Raw genomic sequence first — 24,068 nt, forward strand, 5'->3', positions numbered from 1 at the left:
TGATATTGAATTTGTGCTCCTACCACAAAAAATATTCAATTGATTTTACTTCGTGTAAATTATATTAATGTGACTATTTTTGATATCGAGCCTGTGTGCTCCTGATAGTGTCGTCAACTCACTCACTTTTGTTCTAAAAATATATCTTTGTTTTGCTGCTTGTAATAAACAAACAATTATTTTCACTCAGTGACACGTGGCAAACGTTGAATACAGCCAAAAGCTTGACTAAGCACATAATGACTCATAACTAAAAGTAAATAGAACACAAATGGACCCACCCAAAATGAGCATTTTAATCGTCTAAACCAGTCGGGAAATTTTTTGACAGGCTGATGAACTGAGATGTCCCTATGCGCACATCCGGATGTTGCGTTTATTAATTTTTGGTAGATCGTGCAGAGGTGGGGAATCCGGAAAAAGAACGAAAATGGTCTATTACAGCCTATACAATGGTAGAAGAAAGCTTGGGTCGAGCTAGAATATTGTCCTTAATTGAAATTGCCCAGATCGTAACAGCAATATGTCCACGAAGCAACAAAATCCAATGGAGGACCATAGATTTGATTGAGATCTCAGTTCCTGTGAAAACTGTGACCAACCTGGTCAATTCTAAGTTTGGCGATCATGTTTCATAAAAAGATCTGATTTGGGGCGTCTTTGGAAACATCATTCTTGCCAATAATGGGGCAGGTCCAATCTTCCCAAGAAGAAGAGGGGAGACAAGAAGAGGAAGAAGCAGCAGTTCGAGCGGAGGAGGAAGAGGTGGAAAAGAGAAAGGGGGAAGAGGAGAAAAAGAAGGTATTAGAGCAGGAGCCAGAGGTCCTGCCATGCCACCCCTCAGCATCCCCACTGTCACCCCAGCTATCATTCAGTGGGAGTCCTTACATGGGTCCTTCTGTAAGGGTGTGGGATCCTTATAACATTCTTACTTCTGCTGCTGCCATGCCATCTCCTACACTTTCCTCCGCCAGCTCTGCAGCTTCCTTGGAGAATCATCAGCATTCCAGGTGGCTGTCAATGGAGGACGATGTCACGACAGAGGTGTATTTGATAAGGCATGCAGAAAGCACTATGAATGAGAGGGCAGAGCTGATTGGGGGCAGATCTCCTTCTGCAACGTTGACTGCTAATGGGAAAAGGCAGGCCAGGGCTCTAGGGGTGTTTCTCAAGACTCAAGGGATTACTTTCGCTTCAGTTTATTCTTCACCGCTTGATAGAGCCAAGCATACGGCATTAGCCATTTGCCAGGTATGGAAAAGTTGTGTTTGCTTATTTATATTGAGTTTTAAAGTTTTCTCAGAGAGCTCGATAGATGGTTGCCAAAAATCCGGTGATTGATTTTTCTTTGGAATACCCATTGGTTAAACCTATATCAAAGTCCAAAAATGAATTCAGTGAACGCCGAATGAACTCAACACCTATTTGTTTTAGTGGGGTATGACGGAAATTGCAATCTACTTCGGAGGATTGGAAAATTCCATAATAAAATGGGGAAGTAGCTCAGTGGTTGAGCAAATCACCTGCCAGGAACAGGTCTTTGGTTTGACTAGTGCCTCCAACATTTTCAACCGTGTGAGATCCATTGTTAAGATGTGTTGACTGCGATACTCAAAATTGGATACGGCGCTTCTAGAGAAAATGTGAAAAATTTAAATTACGTCATGAAGAGCCAGTTGCCCAATGGTAAGGAAGCTCAAAGGATGGGATTAGGTCCTGGAGATGAATCGGAACCTGTCCAAAATTTACAAAGAGTGTGCTAATTAAAATACTTCAAGAGAAATTTCTATATATCGTCTCTCAGGTTGGGTCCTCGTCTAGCTGCTTAGCTTAGTTTTGGTTCTAGGTCCCATGTAACTGCTTAGCTTATTTTTGCTAGCAGTCGTTGCTTAACTTTTTAAGGAGTAATTTATGAAGTCAGTGATCCCACAAATACTAAATTTTTTTGCTGCTTATATTGTCTTCAACTGTATTTTTGAAATTAGTAAAATTTATTTTTGCATAAAAAATTTGGAGGAAGAAAAGGATGGAAAAGTGGAGGGAAAGAAATTTGTAGGGTCCTTATTTTTTCAATAAGCACTTATTTCCAGCCCCCGTTCTTTTCAATGCTTAATTCAATTTCTAAACTCTGGCTGCTCCACATTAGTAGTGAAAGATTCTATTTTATCCTTTTCCTATGATTTAAAATTTGCATAAGAACACTTAAAATGCCTATTTAAGCAGAAAATGCACTTAAGTAGGTGCATGGGACAGCAGGTTATTTTTGCTAGCAATCACCGCATAGGTTTTTTAGTAGTAATTTGTGGAGCGATCCCATGCCCTATGCAATTACTAATATTGGTGCTTTTTTTAAACAATCATTTGAATTATTTTTTCACATAAAATTGGAGGAAAGAATTGGTGATAAAGGAAAGAGAGAAAATTTAGTAGCAAATGATGAGGTAGGGAAATAAATTTATGAAGATACTTGGGAGTTTTACAATAAGTAGTCGTTGCTTATTTTAAGTCCTGCTCCCGCTTCCCCTCCCCCTTTACTTCACAACTTATTTACATTTCCTCAACTATATCTGTTTCACAAAATTAGGAAAATATTCTATACTATCCTTTTTTAACAATTGTAATTTTCCATGAGAATACTCTAACTGCTTAAATTTAAGTAGAAAATAGGGTTAAGCAACTGCACGGAATATGGGATTATAAGGCTCTTGGGTTATTGTTAAAGATGCTTTAGAATTGAACTTCTAGTTTAGACAACATATACGGATATCCTTTTTGGTATTGGTCCAAAATTGTATTATACTTAAGAATGAAAATCTGGTTTGGTGCACTCATCATTGAGGATAAGTGGATTTGGAGACGAACAAAAGGTGTCTTGCATGCTAGATCCCATTCATATCTGTATTCATTCTGTCATACATGCGTACTAGCATAAATGAAGTATGCTGCACTATACAAGTACCTTTACCTGCCTAAGATACGGGTCTTGGTTGGGATTCAGGTTGAAGATTTGGGTTCAAAATTGATTCAATTTTTTTTGAGGTGGGTTAGGGTTTGTGAGTACAAAAACATGTTTGTTTAATACATGGGAAGAGTACCAATAATCAACAAGGGGTCCAATAACCACTATGTTTTGGCCATAGTGACCCCCAATAATTGCTTACTTTTTGTCCACTTGATTAAGCTCACATGTACCAATAACCACTTGCTTTATGTACCAGTAGTTGATCATTTTTAGCTTTTTAAAAGCTTTTTTAATTCATGATTGGCCCATTTGTGTACCACTATTGGAGATTTGTGGACAACTACTGGGGTACTTTTGCACCACTGTTGGGATATTTGTGCATCACTATGGGGACATTTGTCTGCAAGTACTGGTAATTTTGAATGAGCAGGCATTGGCGAACTAGGGGTCCATTTCCGAGCGGCACTTTGAAATGGCCACTTTTTGACCATTCGGTGTTTGACGGTCACTACAGAGAGATCTGTGAAATAGTAAAGCAACATAAAATACACCACTATATATATTAATGTTTTAGTCATAACGTTATAGAAAAATGTGAAATACACCACCATACACATGCACAAATGACATATGTTTTACCTTTTTGGCCTTTTAGTGGTTTATTTTAGGGTTGGAGGGTCAAATTAATAAAAATGGACAAAAAATACTTTGAGAAAACCAAACTGAAGACTTTGTCAAGGCATATAAACTTCCTGCTGTATGTATTCCAAGTATGGATACGATGACATATCGATGGCTCAAAATGCAAGATTTATGAGCATGCCAGCAAGAGAGACTTCTTGTTCTTGGATAAAAATTCCTGGCCCAATGACCAAACTGGGACCTTTAACAAGCAAACATTAGTAGTCCAGTGTTTATATGAATGTACTAGGCTACATTTAGAAGTGATGCCGAATTTGTGTGGATAAAGCCTACCAAAGAATAGCTAAAGAAATTTGATCCAGGGATGTAATAATTAAATAGAAAGCAACATTTGACATGGTCAAAAGTCTTCATTTCCTATTCCTTTACTCTCCTGCATCCTAATGATGTATCATGTTGTATGATCCGAAATGTTGATGCTAAAAACTGTTACACAATCAATCCCAGAAGAGAAAATACTATACATCAATATGGATTGTGGAAATCTGATAGACTTAACATTAAAAAAGTCCAAAAAAACAATTTTTGGCCAAATTCTGACCAGGTCCTGCTGCGGAATTCCAAATTCTCCATAAAAACGACAAAAGTCTGCCTGGGTTCTTCTGACAGAATTTGGGCGGAATTTACAGGTCTGGCTGACTTTTGGCCGGCCCTAATCTGGACCAGACTTTTGGGCTGCCTGAGGAATTTGGCAGCATAGTTTACCTGCACACAGGGACCATGTCAAATGTTGCTTTCTATTTAATTCTTACATCCCAGGGTCAAATTTCTCTAGCTATTCTTTGGTAGGCTTTATCCACACAAATTTAGCATCGCTTCTAAATGTAGCCTCACTTACATCCATATAAACACTGGACTACTAATGTTTGCTTGTTAAAGGTCCCAGTTTGGTCATTGGTTCAGGGATTTTTATCCAAGAACAAGAAGTCTCTCTTGCTAGCATGCTCATAAATCTTGCATTTTGAGCCATGGAAATATCATAATTTCCATACTTGCAATACATACAATGGAAGTTTATATGGCCTTATCGAAGTCTTCAATTTGGGGTTTTGGTTAAAGATCTGTATCCATGTGTAAGAAGTCATAGACTCTTACGCGCTATGGTTTTTTCTGGTGACTGATTTTGTGTTTCTTGTCTAATACTGTTTGACAGAGTAGGTAGTTCAGCCATTTTTCTATGTTCTGTATTCTGATCAAGCATTTCAATACAAGTTAATTTTTGTGGCCTCTGGTTAGTATAAAGGCATTTGTATCAGCCAAGGCCAAGAAGTCTTTTCGGGGTTTTTGTGGGAACATCTAAAACCTCTTGTGTATCTCAATCAATGATTTTTAGCCAGAGAGAAATTGTTTGTATTTGGCAAAGTAAATACGTAGTTTCATTGGTGTTTTTGGAAAGTATTGAATCGATGCATGTGGTCTTTATTGTGGCAATCAGAAAGAGCTGTAGAAGGGTCAGTTTGGAGAACAGTAGTACAGTCTCTATATTGTCATTTGAACTGATTAATTTCCAAGCTTCAATGCTATTGCTGGATTTCTGAATTGTTTGTCAGACCACGTAAAGACTCAGAGTGAAGTTAACAATGCAAATAAGTAATTAGTAATTACACATGCTCCCACCAATATCAGTTTTATGTTTAGAAGTGCTGTTGTAGTTACTATTCTTGTTTGATCTAACTCTTTTAGTATAGTGGATTTATTTTTTGTTTGATAAATTGTGGTCTTATTCTTGGGGACCACTCCCATAAACTAAAGATTGAGTAAAATAAGATATATTACATCAGACTCATGAACAGGGTGCAGAATTAAAGAGAGAAAAACCTTGCTGAGAATAGGGAGATTTAATGTTGAATCTATCTGACTCAGTTTTGTACAATATCATATTCTCATTTTCTATCAATGCTTTTTTTACATTCTTACTTTTCTTTGTCATTGCTATCGATTCTGCAGAATTCTGAAGTGAGCATGGGCTTCAATTCTTGAACGTCCATATTTTTGAAATGAACTTGAATCTAATCTCGCTTACCATTTATAATTGCTTTGTCATTCCCTGGGTTGATTTGAGTTTGCAGCATATCACCAGGCATAGTGTTCTTTGTAATTGCATCTACCAACTGCAGGGGTGTTACTTGCGAAACTGGAGAAGATATGGACAAGGATCAAGCTGCATTGCAGAGTGCACAGGCAAAACATCCATGGTTAGTTTGGAAGGCGAGACCTCAAACAGTTGACATTCAACTTGGCCTGAAACAATCATGGCAGTGTGTCTTGTTTCATAAAATCTATCACAATGTAAGGGACAACTTTCATAATCCAATGATTGTGTTCAGTAGTGATCAGCAACTTTGGAAGTGATTTCAGCAGCGAGAGCTCTTGGTATGTCCATATCAACTAGCATGTAGGTGAAAGTTGTTCGAGTGTAATTAGAGGTATCTATGTCAGCTGCTAAAAGTTCGCCCAAGGAATTGCCAATTGCTTCAAAGTAGGAATAAACCAAGATTTAGTGGTAGGTTTGAGATCCAGACCCAAACAGGCTTCACCCTGATTGATGTAATGAAAGGATTGAATTCAGCATACCAAAGTTTGAGGAGAAGCATATGCAGTCCCCAATTTTGGTGCTCACAAAGAATACAATCCCATTCCTTCGCACAATCAAAAACCACAATAAAAAAGCCATGAGCACAAGCTTAGATATCCAGAATACTTTTCATCAAAGGCTGCTAAGCATCAGTTATCTACCTATGAAGCTCAGGAATTCTTGGCCAAAAGCAATTAAATTGCCTTTTCAGTCCATTGGTTGTTAAAAACTTCTCACATTCAACTATTCATTTTTTATCTCCTCAGCAAACTCAAGATTTAGGGATGAATCAATCTGTAGGTTTAATTATTTCTGTCTTGTCCTTGGAATTTACTTTTGCCTGAGTGACCAAAGCATTTTTTTTGAGGGTTTAGGGCATGCATTCCAAGCGGTCGAATTCATTGTAATAGTAGGAGCTGCATGGGCAGCAATTTTCTGGAGTGAGGAACCCTTAGCTGCACAAAACTCCACACTGTTGTCTAAAGATTCGCTGCTACCATTAGCAGAATAATGGCAGGGTTGGGACACTCAAAAACCATTCAGTATGTGGCTATGGAAGAGTCTCCATTCAAGTGCAGGGAACTGGTTGCAGAAGCTCTGGAGCTGCAGAGATATGAATCTTTCAGAGCCACAATTTCTCTATGGACCTCTTTGGATCCTTTTAAAAGAGTGGACTAATCACTACTACAAATTGCTATTATAATGGATTGATTGCGTGTCTGTTTCTCATCAATACTTGGTGACAATCTGTTTGCTTTTCAAAGTTTTTATGCTATGCTGTTACTTTCCTTAAGAAGGACAAAATTTTAATTTTTTTAGGTCTTAAGAGATTGTGCTGATAGTATTAAGAATGTAAAGAAATGATATGAATCGTAATTTCTGAAAATATTGTTGACACTGGTAGCATCATAATTTATAAAGCATGTGATATGGTGATTGAAAGGATACTGATTAGAAAGTAGTTTACAGTTAGACAATGTCTTTATTCTGTCTTTTGCACTTCGCCTAGTGGGCAACTTCCTGGTGTCAAATTTTTGGGATTAGTGTTGGACACCTTGCATAACTAACAATTGATTTTGGTGTTTTAGTTTGTTTATCTTGGGATGGACCACTTTTAGGATAAGAAATTTGGGACCACTTTTGGAATATTGTATGACATCTACTTTGCACATCAGTAAGTGGACCTAATGAGCCTTGGGAGGTGAAAAGCCACACAAAGGGTAGGTGAAGGGGTTGCACATGGTGTCACCTTGGGTGATGTGGACACATGGATTGGATTTATGGTGTTGGCAACTACTGGTGGTTTATAAATATAATATAATTTTGATTTTGGAGTAAGGTGGTTTTGCCAGGATGTTGCTGTGATTCTTCTTGTTTCAGAGTATAGGGTGGAGTGCACTTAAATCAACTTTTATATTGTATTTTAATCTTGTCATATTGATAATATAGTCAGCAGTGCTGATTTGACGCTAGATTTTTCCCAAAAGACATTCCCACAAATAAGGTGCTATGTGAATTCTATCTTTGATTTTTTTTTCCTCCATATTTTCAGATTTGTGGTTGTTATAATTTGGATACTTGTTGTGAGGTTTTCACACCATCACCCCAAATTTGTTTGGGGTCCCCCTTTTTTGGACAAGCCTTGGCAATTTTCGCGGGTGTTGGGAATTTTTCAGTTGCCTTAACAAAATTTGGAGTTGTCTAAAGGTTTTTGAATTGGCAATTTTACACCTCGAATGCCTTCGGGCTAGGAAAGGATTTGGTTTGTTTTCACCTGGTGCGAAACTTGATTTTCCGAAACATGTAATTTCATCCTTAGGCCTATCAGGTTTCAACAACAGCATTTTTTTTGATGTTTAACATGATACCTGGTAGGATAAAATTGCAAATTTTGGACTTAGATGGATTTTGAAAATTTGATTTAATTGAACAAGCTTGAACATTTTCAAAATGAATTTTAGATTTAGTCATTTTGGAAAATCTTGAAATTATTTGGTGAAAGGAATTTTTGATAGTGAAATTGAATTTAGAGTTTGAATTAATATTACTAGGAAAATGATTTATTTTATTAAAAAAATTGAATATTGCAAATGAAATTGGATTAAATTGCAAAATCTCATTAATTTGGTTGAAATTTTGCCTAGAGGATTTTAGAAATGTTAAAGGAAATTGGTAATTTGGAATTGAAAATTGATTCTATCTTGCTAGATTCAATTTTAATGATATTTTAATTGCCAAAATGCTTTTAAATGAAAATTTTGACATCTCCTAGACTTACCTTTTTTCTATTTTGCAATTCTGGGTCAAACTGGCAATTAAAAGGGTCAATTTCGCTATGGGGCTTGGTTATTTTCATGTTTTATTTAAAATTGGGTCATTTTGGGGGGTTTAACTTAAGCTTTTGTTTCCCTCTAGGCAGGTCGGCCCACTCTGGAGGTCAACAGGAGGATATAAGAAGGGGCTTCCCCTTCTTATTTCCTCATTCCATTTCCATTCTTCTTGCTTGGTGTTGAGTGATTTCTTCTAGCTGGGTGAATTTCTCCTTTGGCAGCGATTTTCGCTTGAGAATTTCCATTTTTTGGCAGCGATTTTCTTCCTAGAGGCTGGGCAATTTCTGCCCTAAGGCAAATTTGTGGGTGAAGATCTGATTTTAGGCAAGATTGGATGATTTTAGAGGTCTAATTTTCCTCCTAGGGCAGCGAATTTTTCCTTCAGCTGGGGCGATTTTTTTGGTGGAGAGACAAGGTGCTTTGAGGTCTGATTTTTTGCAAATCTGGGCGAATTTAGAAGGACAAATTTTAATTTGGAGCAGACTTTTCTGCCCTAGGGCAGCGATTTTCCTTCTAGTTGGGCGATTTTGACAAGGAGGTTGAAATTTGGTGAAAGGAGCAGATTTTTGCAAGTAATCCATTTGCTAAGGCACCACATTTTGGAGGACTGAAATCTTTGAGATCAGATCTGAATTTGAATTGGCCCGATTAAGACAGATTTAAGGTAAGATTTTCGTTCATCTTTAGAGGTGAAGATTGGTTTTAAAGGCTGATTTTATTCCTTGTTCTTGCTTGGTTCATTTCCCTTGTCTTGTTTTTGCACTATTCATCCACCGCTTCATCATCTCCATTGATAGATTGAAGCTGGGAGATATAAGTGTAGATTTCATGATAGGACATTTGGAGAGGCAAAGATAAGCTAGACCACCCTAGGATTTAAGTTGGGAGATATAAGTGTAGTCCATCCTAAGGTAACGAAGAGGCAAAAATAAATGGTAGTCCCACCCCTAGGCTGGAGAGGCGATTATAAGTGTAGAGATAGGATTTGGAGAGGCAGAAATAAGTTAGAGTCCATCGATAGAAAGAAGTTGGGAGATTTATAAGTGTAGTCCATATCATTTAGAGCGAAGAGGCAGAAATAAGTGTTTAGGATGGTGGATGTTAGTATAAGCAAGAACTCAAAGGGAACGAATACCAAAAAAGATGAGGAAGACATGATACTTAAGACCACTTTCTTCTCGAAAATGAGGCGAATAAGTGACACTAATGTCGACACGGTGAACATAGTACAATTGAAGGATAGATTGAAGGAAGGACAATCCCCCATGGCGAAGAAGATTTACAAGAGCAGAATTGTGCACACGGCGGCTTTCCCTCCTACCTTGCCTTGATTGGAATTGGTAATGGAGTGTGCATCCTAGTTTGATATTGTGACCAAGTCCATTGTTTTTGATGAAGGGAAGAGAGTGTTGGCTAACATCAATGGACAAGTGGTCGAAGAAGTATTCAATATTCCCCAGCATAAAGGCACGATAGTGGTAATGATGGATCAAACAACTAAGTTCTTTCAGGATAATCAGGATGCCACTTCATTCATCTAAAGCAGAATTGGTTACACAAAGGCAAGAAGGGAGTTACAAAGTTGTTAAAGCTCACCAAGTCAGATTTTGAATTAGAGTATGGTGACCTTATTGTGCTTCTTAACCGAATCATGGGCGTGGCTCAAGGTATGCAATTCAGGAACTAGATGTACAATATTATTGATGAAATTGAAGATGGACAGAGAAAGTTTGATTGGGCTAGAATTATAAGTGAAGATTTAGAGTTGCAACTAAGGACAATACAAATTCTAAAGCAATTCTACACGGGGTCTCATCTTTTCTATCTGATTGCGAGACTATATGAACATCCTAGACTTAAGGCCTTAGGAGTGATTGGCAATGGGCCGGGGCAATGTTTGGTGCATGAGTGTTATCCACAACTTCATTTGCACAACACCAAAGATTATAGGCTATTTTATGATGCCTTTGTTATGAAGACGGTAAGAATATTACAAGAGACACCTGGTAGAAGGCTCTCATCAGAAGTCGAAGCAAAAATTAAGTATGGGAGTTGATTCATCCAATTTCTGCAATTCACATATATCGGAGTAGCAGGAAGTACATTCACATATATCAGAGTAGCATGAAGTACATTCACATATATCAGAGTAGCAGGAAGTAGAGTTTGTCCTAAGAGACTTCCAAGGTACCCACTTGACAGAATAGTTTTGATGGAGTTGGCCAGGCAATTTGAGCATCATGGCAAGATGATGAAACTTAAAGGTGAGACATGATTACCTTCTCATGTGGAATAGGCAATGATACTTGCCCCAATCCTATCGCCTTGGCAACTACGGACGAGTTAGGAACGGTATCCTTTAGGATGGTATAGAGCAAGACGAGGATTTGATCCTAATGGTCTTATCAAGGCATCTCACGAAAACACATTCAAACATATTCCTATTATAGAAGATTTTTTAGGATGGTATAGAGACATGATTACCTTCTCATGTGGAATAGGCAATGATACTTGCCCCAATCCTGTTGCCTTGGCAACTACGGACGAGTTAGGAACGGTATCCTTTAGGATGGTATAGAGCAAGACGAGGATTTGATCCTAATGGTCTTATCAAGGCATCTCATGAAAACACATTCAAACATATTCCTATTATAGAAGATTTTTGGGCCAATGTACAAGATGACTTTCATGTGAGGAAGCTAGCTTTCTCAAGATTGTCTTTGGGCATGATGAGGGCAATCGGATGGAGAGGCCTTGATATTCTTGATCAGCTAGAAGGTGATAAAAATGTGCTAAGGGAAGATTATGATACAGTGGATGGAACAAAATTGGGTCCAGTGGATTAGGATGATCATCAAGATCCTTTCTTAGAGGCAGTTACAAGGAGAATTGATCTACACATTGAGTCATGGTACAATGAGAAGTCAAGGCAATTACAAAGTCGGAAGGTGCACCTTACTTATGAGAAGATGAAACCAGCGGAAAAAGGTTTAGCGAAGTCAGTTAGATAGAAAGGTGGGGGCAATAGCTAGTAGCAAAGAGCAGTTAAGAGCAAGAAGAGAAATTTGGAGGTTGAGAAAAGTAAAGAACATCATGAGCCTCCAGGAAAGAGACAAAATGTAGCATCGTCAAGGGAGAGCTTAATTGAGGCTAGGAGCTAAGAGGTTAATACAAGTGGACAAAGGGTCACGACAGAGGTGACCTGTAATTCAGGATCAAGTGGTTACAATAACAATACCAAATACTCTCCTCTCTTGGAGAACCAACATGGAGATGATATGACAGTAACTAGTGAAGAAGAGGATAGGCCAATTGATATTGAGAAGTAAGCTAGGCGCCTGAGGCCGTTGGTGATGCTTTGCTAGTCGAACCGAATCCAGATTTGGGGAGATGCACTGCACCACTATGGTTAAGGCAAATGCTTATGCCAAAAGGCGAGGTGGTGACTATTTGAACAGTTGAAGATATTCAAGGGTTAGTGGAAAAGGAAGATAGTGAGAAACATAAACAAATTGCAAAAACGGTGGCAAAGGTAATCAGGAGCGATGATGAGGGTCACCAAAAAGTTTAGATTGCTATACCAAAGGTTAGCAAGACAGTGGATGAGATTGTAGCTCAAGAGTATGAGATAGTAGAGCATGACTTGGGAAGAATCACAGATGAAATGGAGTGTGGGGAGATCGAGGAAGGCATTAGAGAAAAGTTGAGGAAGGCAAACAAGAGGATTGCAAAGTTGGAGGCCAAAAACAAGCGTTGGAGAGATTGCCAACCTATCCAATAGTTGCATCAGGCAGCCCTTCCGCAAGACAACGGGAGCAACATAGAAGAGATATTGGCTCAATTGCACCAAATCAAAGATTGGATCACTGATATAATTCAAGATGGGCGAAATTTTTTACCTTCCTTTATCTCGATATTCAGGTCATAGGTGGCTTTTAGAGACAAATTCAAAACATTTGAAGGGGAGTGGAAGGATTTCCTTCCAGTCAAGGACTTAGCCATTCCTAGGCTATGGACAGTTATTGGGGTACTGGAGAGATATTTGGAAAGAACCAAGTTGGTGGATGGAGGAAGGAGTACGATGGAGTCTTGGTATGTTGCCTTGACCATTAGATTGAGGATAATTGAAGAGATATAGAATGAGATTGCACAACACAGCCCAGGCGTTGACTTTTCCATTTCAACCATGATGAGTGATGTTGGGGTTGCACTTGATTTTGGAAACTTCAAAGAGGAGAACGTCAATGAGACAAAGTTTGGATCGAGATTGGATGAGTTGGGGAAGGTTGCCATCAGGAAGAAGCATTTGGGCACCCTTGCCTCCCTCAATGCCTTTGTCGGATATGCGAAAGAATATGAGAAGGGTCATGAGAAGACACTGCAAGTAGCGAGCAACACGATGAATTCAATCAAGCTCAAGATGAAGCACATGCTTTGCCCTCCCATGAAGGAAGTCAACGACAGGCTAGCCAAGTTCATTGCCTTGGCTAAGAAGATGAAAGAAAATGGTAGAATTATATTACAGGATCATTTGATGTAAGCCCAAGTGGCAAATTCTCCTTTCTTCTTGGGTGGGATAGGTGTTTGATTTTGATTGGCTACCATTTTAGTGCCTTCTCATTGGTTGCGGCTTTTCCTTTTTTTCATTGGTCCATTGATGAGGTGGCATCTTTTGATTAGCCAATGGGATGCAATTTTAGTTAGGGTTTCTAGGATTTAATTTGGGTCGTTGATTTTGCCTCTTAATCTCTACCATTGGTTGTAATTTTGGCCTCTATATAAGGCCATTTGCCCTCATTTGTAAAGGGTTGAAGAAAATTGTTGCTTATATAATACCAAAACTACTTCTCTTATCATTGTTGTGTCTTGCATGGTGATTAAGAACACTTGGTGTTATTGCATGGTTTCTACTTCCAATAGTGAATGTTTGATAGGGATCCATAAACTAGGCCACTAGCATCCTAGCAGCTTGTTAGGAAGCCTTGCGTGGTAATCTAGTCTTTTTTTCCTTTGAATTATTGCATTTATGGAAGTATTGCCGCTGGCAAGCTTTCATTAGATTTGATCCCCGTCCATCTGCTAATCTTTCCATTCATGGAGTAGAAGAAAAAGTTGGAAGTGAGATAAATTGGAAAAGTAAATTGAGAAAGTCAAGTCAATATACGTTGCAAAGCTAGATTTCGTCACCATCACAACAAAAGTTCGACATCCTTGAAAGAACAACGTAAGCTCGCCTACGTGATTAACCAACAAATCACTTTAATATAATTGAGTTAGTATCCACAAATGTAAGGAACCTTGGAGTTTTCTCATGTTCTTCATGAGTATTTACTTTTCAAGAGAGGGTTGAGTGTTTGGTATTCTATATCAAGTATTCAATTGCTGTATGTCATGTAGTGGTATAAAACTGACATCAACAATACTAATTAGAAAATACTCCTAGATCAAATTGTATTTTCAATTTTTTCTCAACAATATTCATTGCTTTATATTACAGATGTTTCCAAATCCAGACAACTAAACAAATTCTACTTGTCTTATTTATACAAGTGGTGTTGGCAAATTGAGTGTTGAGATTCTAAACAAGTGTGTCCCATGCTAGTTAGGAATTCAGATATAAACGTTATGTTTTAATGTAATGTTCCATATGGCTCCCTTCACTACTTGGAACCTTCATGTGACACTCTTGCAATGGTCACAATGTACGGTACAATTTGGCTGAAATGTCTCATACGGCTACCCTACATTGTAGGTCCTGTTGGTTCCCAAAACCACAGATTGGAAATCCAGGAGTTTGCCAATTCTCGACAGTATTCCACAATCAGTTGTGGCCAATGAACGGGAATACTTCTTGATTCCCCTGCACTTCAAGCTTCACTACACCTAGGCGAGCACGAACGGGAATACTTCTTGATTCCTCATGCACCTTCACCCCAAATGCTGATTGCCTGGTTCAAGGCTTTTCTATAGCGAATTTAAGCTTTGGTGAGTTCATCAGTTAGCAAAAGTCCTTGAACTCAATCAATTACAAGTTGAATGTTGAATGCTGAATTGATTGAATGTTTTGTATAATGTTTGTCAATAATGGATTTGATGCTTGTAAGAAGGAAGTTTTAGATTTTTTGACTTCAATAATAAAAAGACCAGTTCCTCTGCTCATCTGGGCAACAGAGTCAACTACAATGAAGATTATCATGTACAACTTTCTAAAGTTCTATGCACTTGAACTATAAACAATTCAATAATCTAGAGGCGATGGATCAAGTATATATATGCAATTTTGAACTATTCCTGATTGCACTTTAACTCCTAAGGTAGGTAGACAATCTGTATATAGACACATAAACAATTCAATCTTTTACTATATCTATAATGATTGAGTTTAAAATGCCATAAATGACCTAGTCCCCTTATTTGACATTTAAAATTTCTTATGGAACTAAAAAATGATTATAAAGGACAAATCAATCGTAGTTTAAATCTCCATGCATCAAATACAAACAAAAGGTTTTTATTTATTATTAATATATTATATTTGAATCTTATATTACAAAGCCATATTTTGCTCCTTATTCCTCCTTACAAGTGTATATATCTCTTTTACTTCTACTTTTTTCAAATGTCTCTTTTGATTGATATGTCTTGTTATTCCTCTTTTTTTACAAATAACCAATGTAACATGGGGACACGTCGCCCCATCAAAACCGGGCCGCATCCGAGATGGGGGGACGATGTCTTGGCATTTCGTGTAGTGCCACTTAGAGCACCACCTTCACCAGAGATGATGCGATGTCTTCGAGACGCCTCGGCATCCACTATGGGTGCGGGGGTACGCAAATGCGTCCCCTTTAGTGTAGGGGGACATCGAGACGTCTCCTCTGGCAACAAAAAGAGGGACATTTAAAAAAATAAAAAATGAAGGCATTATTTTAATGTTTTATTGCTTCTATTTTCATTAAATTGGGTTGTAGGGTCCATTCTGTAAAAACCCTTGGCCGGCTATAACTTTAAAACACCAATTTCTTTAATATTTAATGGTTAAACATTCTATCAAACACTTGTATAGCAGCCTTATAACCATTGTTAATGTTATAGCTAGATGTTGTTACATCCCAAATTTTGACCTAATTTTAAATTTGCTCATAGCCGTTAAATTGAACGGATTTTTCTTTCATAATCATTTAAAGTAGGTAGTTATTTATATCTATTGTATTAACTATTAATGAAGATGGTCGTTAGCCATTATTTGTCATGTGATGTTTAGCAGTTGCTTGATTTTGGAATTATGGTTAATAATTAAATTCTTTTAAATATTATTATGAAAATTATTATGGAACTTATTATTATTGTGGAAGTATTTCACGGGTGATTGCAGGAGAAGATGAAGGGGGGAAGCATTGCTAAACGAGGTCAACGGAATGGGACACTAGCTTAGTCCAGTCATCAGGATTGACAGGTATGACCTTAAATTGCCTTGGTAAGGACTTAAAAACTTGAACTTTAGGATACAACTGAAGGACCCACATGAGCTATTAAATAAATAATTTATGACATAAAATAATTTAATTAAAATATAATACGTACCTCAAAGGATTTTGAATGATCTTTCACCATATTATTTTAATATATACCTATGTACATACACATAGATATAAATATAAAGTGACACCATAATATTGTTTTCTTTATAATAAAATGATGCCACTTCATTAATATATCTACGTGTACGTAGATAGATATAAACCATAATATTTTTCGATTTATAATCTTCAAATTTTCTTCTATCCTTTTATTCTTTTTCTTGTTTGAAACCAATTAAACACTTGGCACATTTATCTGGCATCCAAGAGCCAATACATTTCTTTTATGTTACGGCTTCTTGGAAGCCAAAAAGACATATATCTCTTTATATTTTGAAGTCGAGGGAGACGGAGGCAGCATTATTCTTTTTTTACATCACCCAACTTCCTTGTTTATACATACGACTTCTGTGTTCATCACTGCCTTCTTCCATATTACTGACTACATTTTTCTTAGCTCCAATACCACTGCTGTTATCAATTTATAACCATTGGATTTTTCCTTCCCACGATTTCTTAAATATACAGTTATTCTATCAGAAATCGTGAGCGATCTCATACTAGGATTTGTGTTCGAGATCTTTACAAGCAAAAGTGAGGCAGATTGTTGAGCGTCCAACAAGACTCCAATTTCAGATTACTCCAAGTTTTGTGGATATCCAAATCCAACATTGCAATATGATTTTTCTTGATCAGTTGTTACAGCAAACCGAATTACATAGCTGTAAGCTATAACTTATATCATGATGAAAAATATCTTGTTTGATATCATAAGATAGGCCTTCTTTAAATTAGATTTGTTTATGTCAATTAAAAGCCAAGTAACCATGTTATGAAATCATGATTTATTATGCCATTGGAGATTAGAGTTAAAAAATATTTTCTACAAATCTTTAAGAACATCTTCTTCAAATCACAGATTGTGATAAGTTGGAATATATATTTTTAATTATGAATCAGTTGAGAATCAATGGATAGACCCGATTACTCTGAGGTTTGGGCACCTAGGACTCACCGGCTATATAGCTATGGAAAAGGTGAAGAGGTGAGATGGAATCTGCAATGACATAGAAATAAAAGTCAAATATGATGAATTAAAAACTAAAATCATTTTATTAATAGCTCATGCTTGTCCTTATTATTGTTTCCTGTTATCAAGTCGAGCGGTGGTGATTGGGTCATTGAACCTATTAGAAAACTTTGGCCAAGGTCGTTTAAAGGCATGTTTGCCATCTATGATCACTTGATGTCAGTGGTGCTAATTATGTAGACATGTTCGTCTATAATTGTGCGAACATTTTAAACACCAGAATGCTCATGTGGCTGGACTAAAAGTATCCCAAGCCGATCTTGGGGTAGGGAGGGCCTTTCTAATTCATTAGATTGTGTGGGGATAAATATGGTTCGAGGTTGAGAGGTTAAGCCTAAGTCAATGCTTCTCCTCTTACTGAAAGTCGAGGCTTGCACAACCAACTAAAGACCCATCGGATAATACTTGTTCGTTTTCTTTTTCTTCTTTCCATGTTAAGCATTTACTTGTATGTAGAAAAAGATAGTTAATCGTTATTATAGTTATAGTTAAATTCAGTTAAACTAATCATTGATATAGTTATTTCAGTAAATCGCTATTCTAGTTATTTCAATTGATCATTGATATAGTTATTTCAATTAATCATTATTCTAGTTATTTCAGTTGATCATTGATACATTTATTTTCAGTTATTCGTTAATCTAGTTATTTCAGTTGATCATTGATATAGTTATTTTCAGTTAATCGTTAATATGGTTATTATAGTTGATCATTGTTTCAGTTGATCATTGATATAGTTATCTCAGTTGAACATGGTTATTTCAGTTAACCGTTGGTAGTTAAAATAGTTAATTTCCTACGAAAAGGAATTCAGTTATTTGTTGGGAAAAACTCTTTATATATTGTCTTTGTTTTTGTTATGAAAAACTGTTTGTTATAGATGTGAACTGTCATTTCACCATAGTCAAGCCAAATACTGAAATGATATCTATAATTCAACTTGATAAATATCAACTTATAATTTATTATTCAAACCCCTGGAGTCCAGACTTATACTCAACAAGGATAATGATGAAAACTGTAATTACACTACCCAATAGTAACAATACAATTCTAGCATACACTTATTGGCAAACCATGTGCAAGATATAAGAAGAACCTGATTTGATAATGTCAATGATTGGCCAAATATCAGAATCACAATCCAGATTGAAGTCAGCTTTACCTTTCATCAATTCGCAACCTCTAGATGGAAATGACTTGCAATTTGCATGTAATCATGACTCTGCAAACCTGATTTGCAACCTTAACCACTAACCGCAGAGCTGAATAACTGAATGACAGCTCAATTATTGAATATTGGGTGGAGCTGGGCAGTAATAATTCCACAAGTGCAGCGCTAAACCCAAATTCAGCTCCCCAAGTCCTCACGTCAATGCCAAAAACAAATCACAGGTGGTCAAGCATGAACACAATGCCTCTTGGTTACCATGTGGAGCTTAGAAATTGCTATAACGATTTTTGGAAAATACCAAATGCTGCACACATGATGAATGGTTGCTTGCAAGAAATCCACTGAGCCTCATATGAATTGCAGGTATGCTGGGAATTCACAAACTCCTTCACAAATCAGTCATGTCTCTCAAAAGCCGATCTCCAAAGATACTGGATGGACAGTAGGAGATATGCAATGCTATAACAACACAATTTGCTATTGCAATTCTCAGAATTCTCAGAAACTTCTTAAAACCCTCATCCAGAAAATCAATAAGAAATAGATTATCCAATATAATAATCAGGATTATTCTCCTTAGCTACATGAATAAAGTAGGAGAGTGTTGGCCAATTGTATAACAAAATTGCCAAGAACTTCTCAGACAAGACCCTTATACTTTAGTAAGGGCTCACAATTTCAAAACTCAAGAAAAAACCACGAAGACAAAAAATCAAATATATAATCAAGCGTGCTTTTCCCAATGAAATGAGTTCTCATTTATAAGCTCTCATTGACAAAAGTTTCCATAAAACTCCACTTCAGAAATCGTAAAAGTTTCCCAAAAGAACTCAACACTAGAAACTTTCCAACTTGCTTTTTAGAAATATCATTTAAAGTCAATATTATAATAATGCAACTCAATGAATAATAATTAAATAAGAGCTCATGCAATTATTAGCTTGATCAACTGCAGGTGACAACCAACTGCCAAGCCACCCATGCACTGCTAAGAATAGCAACTACTAAAAATAGTAAATTCATAACTGAGACCTGCAAAACGCCTTGTTAGCTCACGAGGGTCGCTATGGTGAACTAACTTGGCCAACTGTAGGAACCTGCTAAAAATGGGGACATTACACATTCCTTCCTCCCCTTTGTTCAAAAGCCTTCTATTCTTCATTTTTATTCACATTTGCATTTCTTATTGTTTGCAACAGCAAGAAGAGTGAAGAGCTGAGATAAGGATTTGTGCAAGAGTGAAGAAAGTGTTTGCAAAGGAAAAAGGAGAGCCTAGGAGCAAGAAGAAGAAGAAGAGGAGAGTTTACCATCTTGTTGAAGGAGTTTTTCAAGCATTTTAAACTTGTTTTTCTAATTTTCAAATGCACGTTTATAAATTATTGCTCAATGTTTTTAGTTCTAAATGTCTGTTGTTTCATTTTGTTATAGTTATCATTCATTCATTAAATCATTTATAAATAATAGATTAAGATTCTTCTTAATCATTGATGTTTCATTGTTCAAATTCTTTTTACTTAGTTTCAAATTTTAGAAAATTTGAAGTAGGGCATAGGCTGAAATTTTGTTTATTTAACATTATTAATCTTTTTTCTTTCATTTTGTGAAATGCAGTGTCAAAATGAGCTCTCACATTGATTCTCATAGTGATGATGAGATGGAATTTCATTCAGATAGTGGCAGTGAATCAGAATATGAACTTGAGCTTGAGGTTGGGGCTGAGGATGATGATGACACCATTGAGAGGGGTGAGCATGAGAGTGACATTGGGGATGGGCCAAATCAGCAAGGGCCCCAAACTAGTTCCACTTCCATGGGTAGTGATTTTATACTACTTGGTACTCCATCTATTTATTGCCCCTCCCCATCTTTGGCAGAGTGGACTAGGGGTAAGTTTGATCCAAAATCTCCTCTAAAACAATTTTCCACTAGAATAACAAGTGGATCAGCAACAGGTGGCACAAGAAAGTGGAGATGCAATATTTGTGGTGATGTATGGAATTGTAGCATCACTAGAGTGAATGCACTCCTTTTTTGGACAGGTAAATGTGTTGGACCATGTAAGTTTTTGACTGAATCCAAAATCTTGAAGTTTAGAATTGAAGTCAACAAGCTTTGTGGAGTTCCAGAGGACTTGGCATTCCAGTGCCTACTACCTTAGCTAGTAGGTAGTAGATTCAGACTATACAACAAGTGCATGAGCAACAAATACAGGGGCAACAACACTGACACATGTCTTCTTCTAGACCACACTATAGAGCTTCAACTACGACATTGCTAGGGGCAGCCTCCGCACCTTCCTCTACTTATAGCTCTATGGGTGTAGCAGCAACCTAGTCGAGCAAGGGGAAACAAAGGGCACAGTCTAGTGACAACAACCCTATAACAGATTTGTTTGTATACTAGATGAGAGAGAAGTTAGATGTATGCATTGGGAGAATGTTATTTGCCAATAACATTACACTTTATATTGTTCGATCTCCTTATTTTAAGGAAGCATTTCAGAATGTAGCGAAGGCGGGGTTACCATCATATGTGCCACCAGGTGAGCACAAATTGAGGACTAAAATCTTTGATGATAGTATTCCAAGATTAGTGAGTCCATGGAAAGCATGAGAGTTGTTTGGGAGAAATCAGGGTGCAACATTATCATGGATGGGTGGACGGACATTAGACACCATCCACTCATCAATGTCATAGTCACATGCATAGAGGGCCCATTCTTTGTTAGGGCAGTTGATTGTTCAAGGCATCGAAAATATGCTGATTTTGAGTTTCAGATTCTTCGGGAACCCATTGAGGAGATTGGGCCACAAAATGTGGTCCAAGTATCGATAGATGCAGCTCATGTGTGCAGAGCTGCAGGGAGGTTTGTTGAGGCTTCATATCAACATATTTGGTGGACTCCTTGTTGTGTGCATGCTATGAACACTGCTCAAAGGACATGGGGAAGATTAGCTAGATAAAGGGAGTGCTGAGTGATGCTAAAGATATGCAGATGTATATTTGCAACCAGCACACCTCACACACACTATTTCGGAGCTTTGCCAAGGAGTTCCTGAAGCCAGTTGAGACATGGTATGCATCCTATTTAATTCTCTTGGAGAGAATGCTTGAGTTGCAGGAGCCATTGCAACTAATGGTTATGATGAATGAATGGAATAGGTGGGATGGTTTTAGGTTAGAGCAGGGGATGAGGGTGAAGGAAATAGTTAAGAGTGATGTATTTTGGAGCGATGCAAAATATATTGCCTCTATCATTAGGCTAGTCTTCAAGGTGATCAGTTATGGAGATGGGGACGTGCCTACACTTGGAGAGGTGTACGAGTGCATTGATTCTATACTTGGGTAATGTAAATATGAGCGCTCATTTGCCCAAGCATAGAACGAATGTACTCGTACACCTCTCCAACTGTAGGCGCATCCCCATCTCCATACTTGATCACCTCAAAGACTGGCCTAATGATAGAGACAATGTATTTACCATCGCTCCAAAATACATCACTCCTAACTATTTCCTTCACCCTCATCCCCTGCTCTGACTTGGAACCATCCCACCTATTCCATTTATTCGTCATAACCATTAGTTGCAGTGGCTTTTGCAATTCAAGTATTCTCTCGAAGAGAATGAAATAGGATGCATACCGTGTCTCAACTGGCTTCAAGAACTCCTTAGCGAAGCTCCTAAATAGTGCATATGAGGTGTGTTGGTTGTAGATATACATCCACACATCTCCAGCATCACTTACCACTCCCTTTATCTAGCTAATCTTCCCCATGTCCTTTAGAGCATTGTTCATAGCATGCACACAAGGAGTCCAAATATGCCGATATGTGGCCTTAATAAGCCTCCCTACATCTCTGCACACATGAGCTGCATCTGTCACTACTTGGACACCATTTTGTGGCCCAACCTACTCAATGGCTTTCCAAAGAATCTCAAACTGAAAATTAACATCTTTTCGATGCCCTGAACAATCAACCGCCCTAAGAAAAAATGGGCCCTCTCTGCATATGACTACGACATTGATGAGTGGAGGGTGTCTAATGTGCGTCCACCCATCCATGATAATGTTGCACCCTAATTCGTCCCAAACATCCCTCATGCTCTCCATGGACTCACTAATCTTGGAATACTCATCATCCAAGATTTTAGTCCTCAATTTGTGCTCACCTGGTGGCACATATGATGGTAACCCCGCCCTCACTACATTTTGAAATGCCTCCTTAAAATAACGAGATTGAGCAATATGAAGTGGAATGCCATTGGCAAATAACATTCTACCAATGCATGCATCTAACTTCTCTCTTGTCTGGGCTGCAAACAAATTTGCTATAGGGTTGTTGTTAGTAGATTGTGTTCTGTGTCCCCTTGCTTGACTGGGCTGCTGCTACACCCATAGAGCTGCTATAAGTATAAGAAGGTGCAGAGGCTACCCCTAGCAATGTAGTAGCTGAAGCTCTACACTGTGGTGTAGATGAAGACATGCATCGATGTTGTTGCCCCTGTATTTGTTACTCATTCACCTGCTGTATAGGCACTGAAATGCCCAAGTTCTTTGGAACTCCCCAAAGCTTGTTAAATTCAATTCTAAACTTCAAGATTTTGGATTCAGTCAAAAACTTATATGGCCCAACACCTTTACCTGTCTAAAAGAAGAGGTGTACATTCACTCTAGTGATGCTACCATACCATACATCACCACAAATATTGCATCTCCACTTTCTTGTGCCCCCTGTTGCTGATCCGCTTGTTATTCTAGTGGCAAATTGTTTTAGAAGAGATTTTGGATCAAACTTACCCCTAGCCCACTCTATCAAAGATGGGGAGGGGCAATCAATAGATGGAGTACCAGGTAGCATAGCCAAATCCACTAAAGTCTCCATGCCACAAGATGACCATGTGCACAGCTAGATGTAGGTGAGAAGAGTAAATCTCTATCAAGTTTCCAGCGCTTCACTTTGATATAAGCATTAATGCCCGAATCCCAAGCAATGATGCTAGTGAATCACTTCCCAATAATGATGGTTTAGAATCTCAAAGCTCATCTACAATTTGCTCTTCCCATGTAGATGCCACTCTTTCTAAAAAACAATGATCATGTCTGTTGCATGTTCAACAAAAGGAAGAACTCCATGCTCAACCAATTGTCGACCTTGCCCATGAAAAGGATCATTGGCAGAGTTTGTGTCTCCATGCAGTTGAGTGATCAATGCTAAATTGACAAGCTCCATACAAGCACCCTCTTCAACATTTTGATTGTCATATGGGCTTAGGTGTTCTCCATTTGTAGGTGCAGTAGGAGATTTAGTAGATCCTCATGTGACTAAAGTGACAATGTGATAATGTCTTCATCCTCATGTAGTATATCACTCTTATTGCTGTCACCAACTTCACAGTTGTGCAAATGAGACTTTAGTTTTTCTTCACAATGCTTGACTACGTTATTGACCAATCTACATGTTGCAATAGAAGGAATACATCTAGATTATAGACAACCCATAGCATGGATATGATAGGTTGGGATAATACCTCCATCTCTTCGATACATGAAATCATAAGGCTCTTCATGGCAACAAAAACCTTATTATCATGGCACTCCTTGATTGTGACCAAGAAGTGATGAAAACTATCATGGATCAAATCTTGTAATCCCG

The 24,068-nt window shown here is 37.8% G+C and overlaps 1 protein-coding gene across 1 annotated transcript in view; it reads left to right on the forward strand.

Moving 5' to 3' along the window:
* The first annotated feature begins 288 nt into the window (after positions 1-288).
* Positions 289-24,068, forward strand: part of LOC149532476 (uncharacterized) — a 45,506-nt gene continuing 21,726 nt past the window's right edge. Inside the window, exon 1 of the mRNA XM_089807656.1 lies at positions 289-1,251. Within this exon, the coding sequence (XP_089663782.1) occupies positions 685-1,251 (567 nt within the window). The 5' untranslated portion in view covers positions 289-684. The remainder of the gene's footprint in view (positions 1,252-24,068) is intronic.

This window comes from Cupressus sempervirens, chromosome 10 (genome assembly GCF_028749045.1).
Source record: "Cupressus sempervirens isolate cs-2001-9-10 chromosome 10, ASM2874904v1, whole genome shotgun sequence".
Taxonomy (NCBI): Eukaryota; Viridiplantae; Streptophyta; class Pinopsida; order Cupressales; family Cupressaceae; genus Cupressus; species Cupressus sempervirens.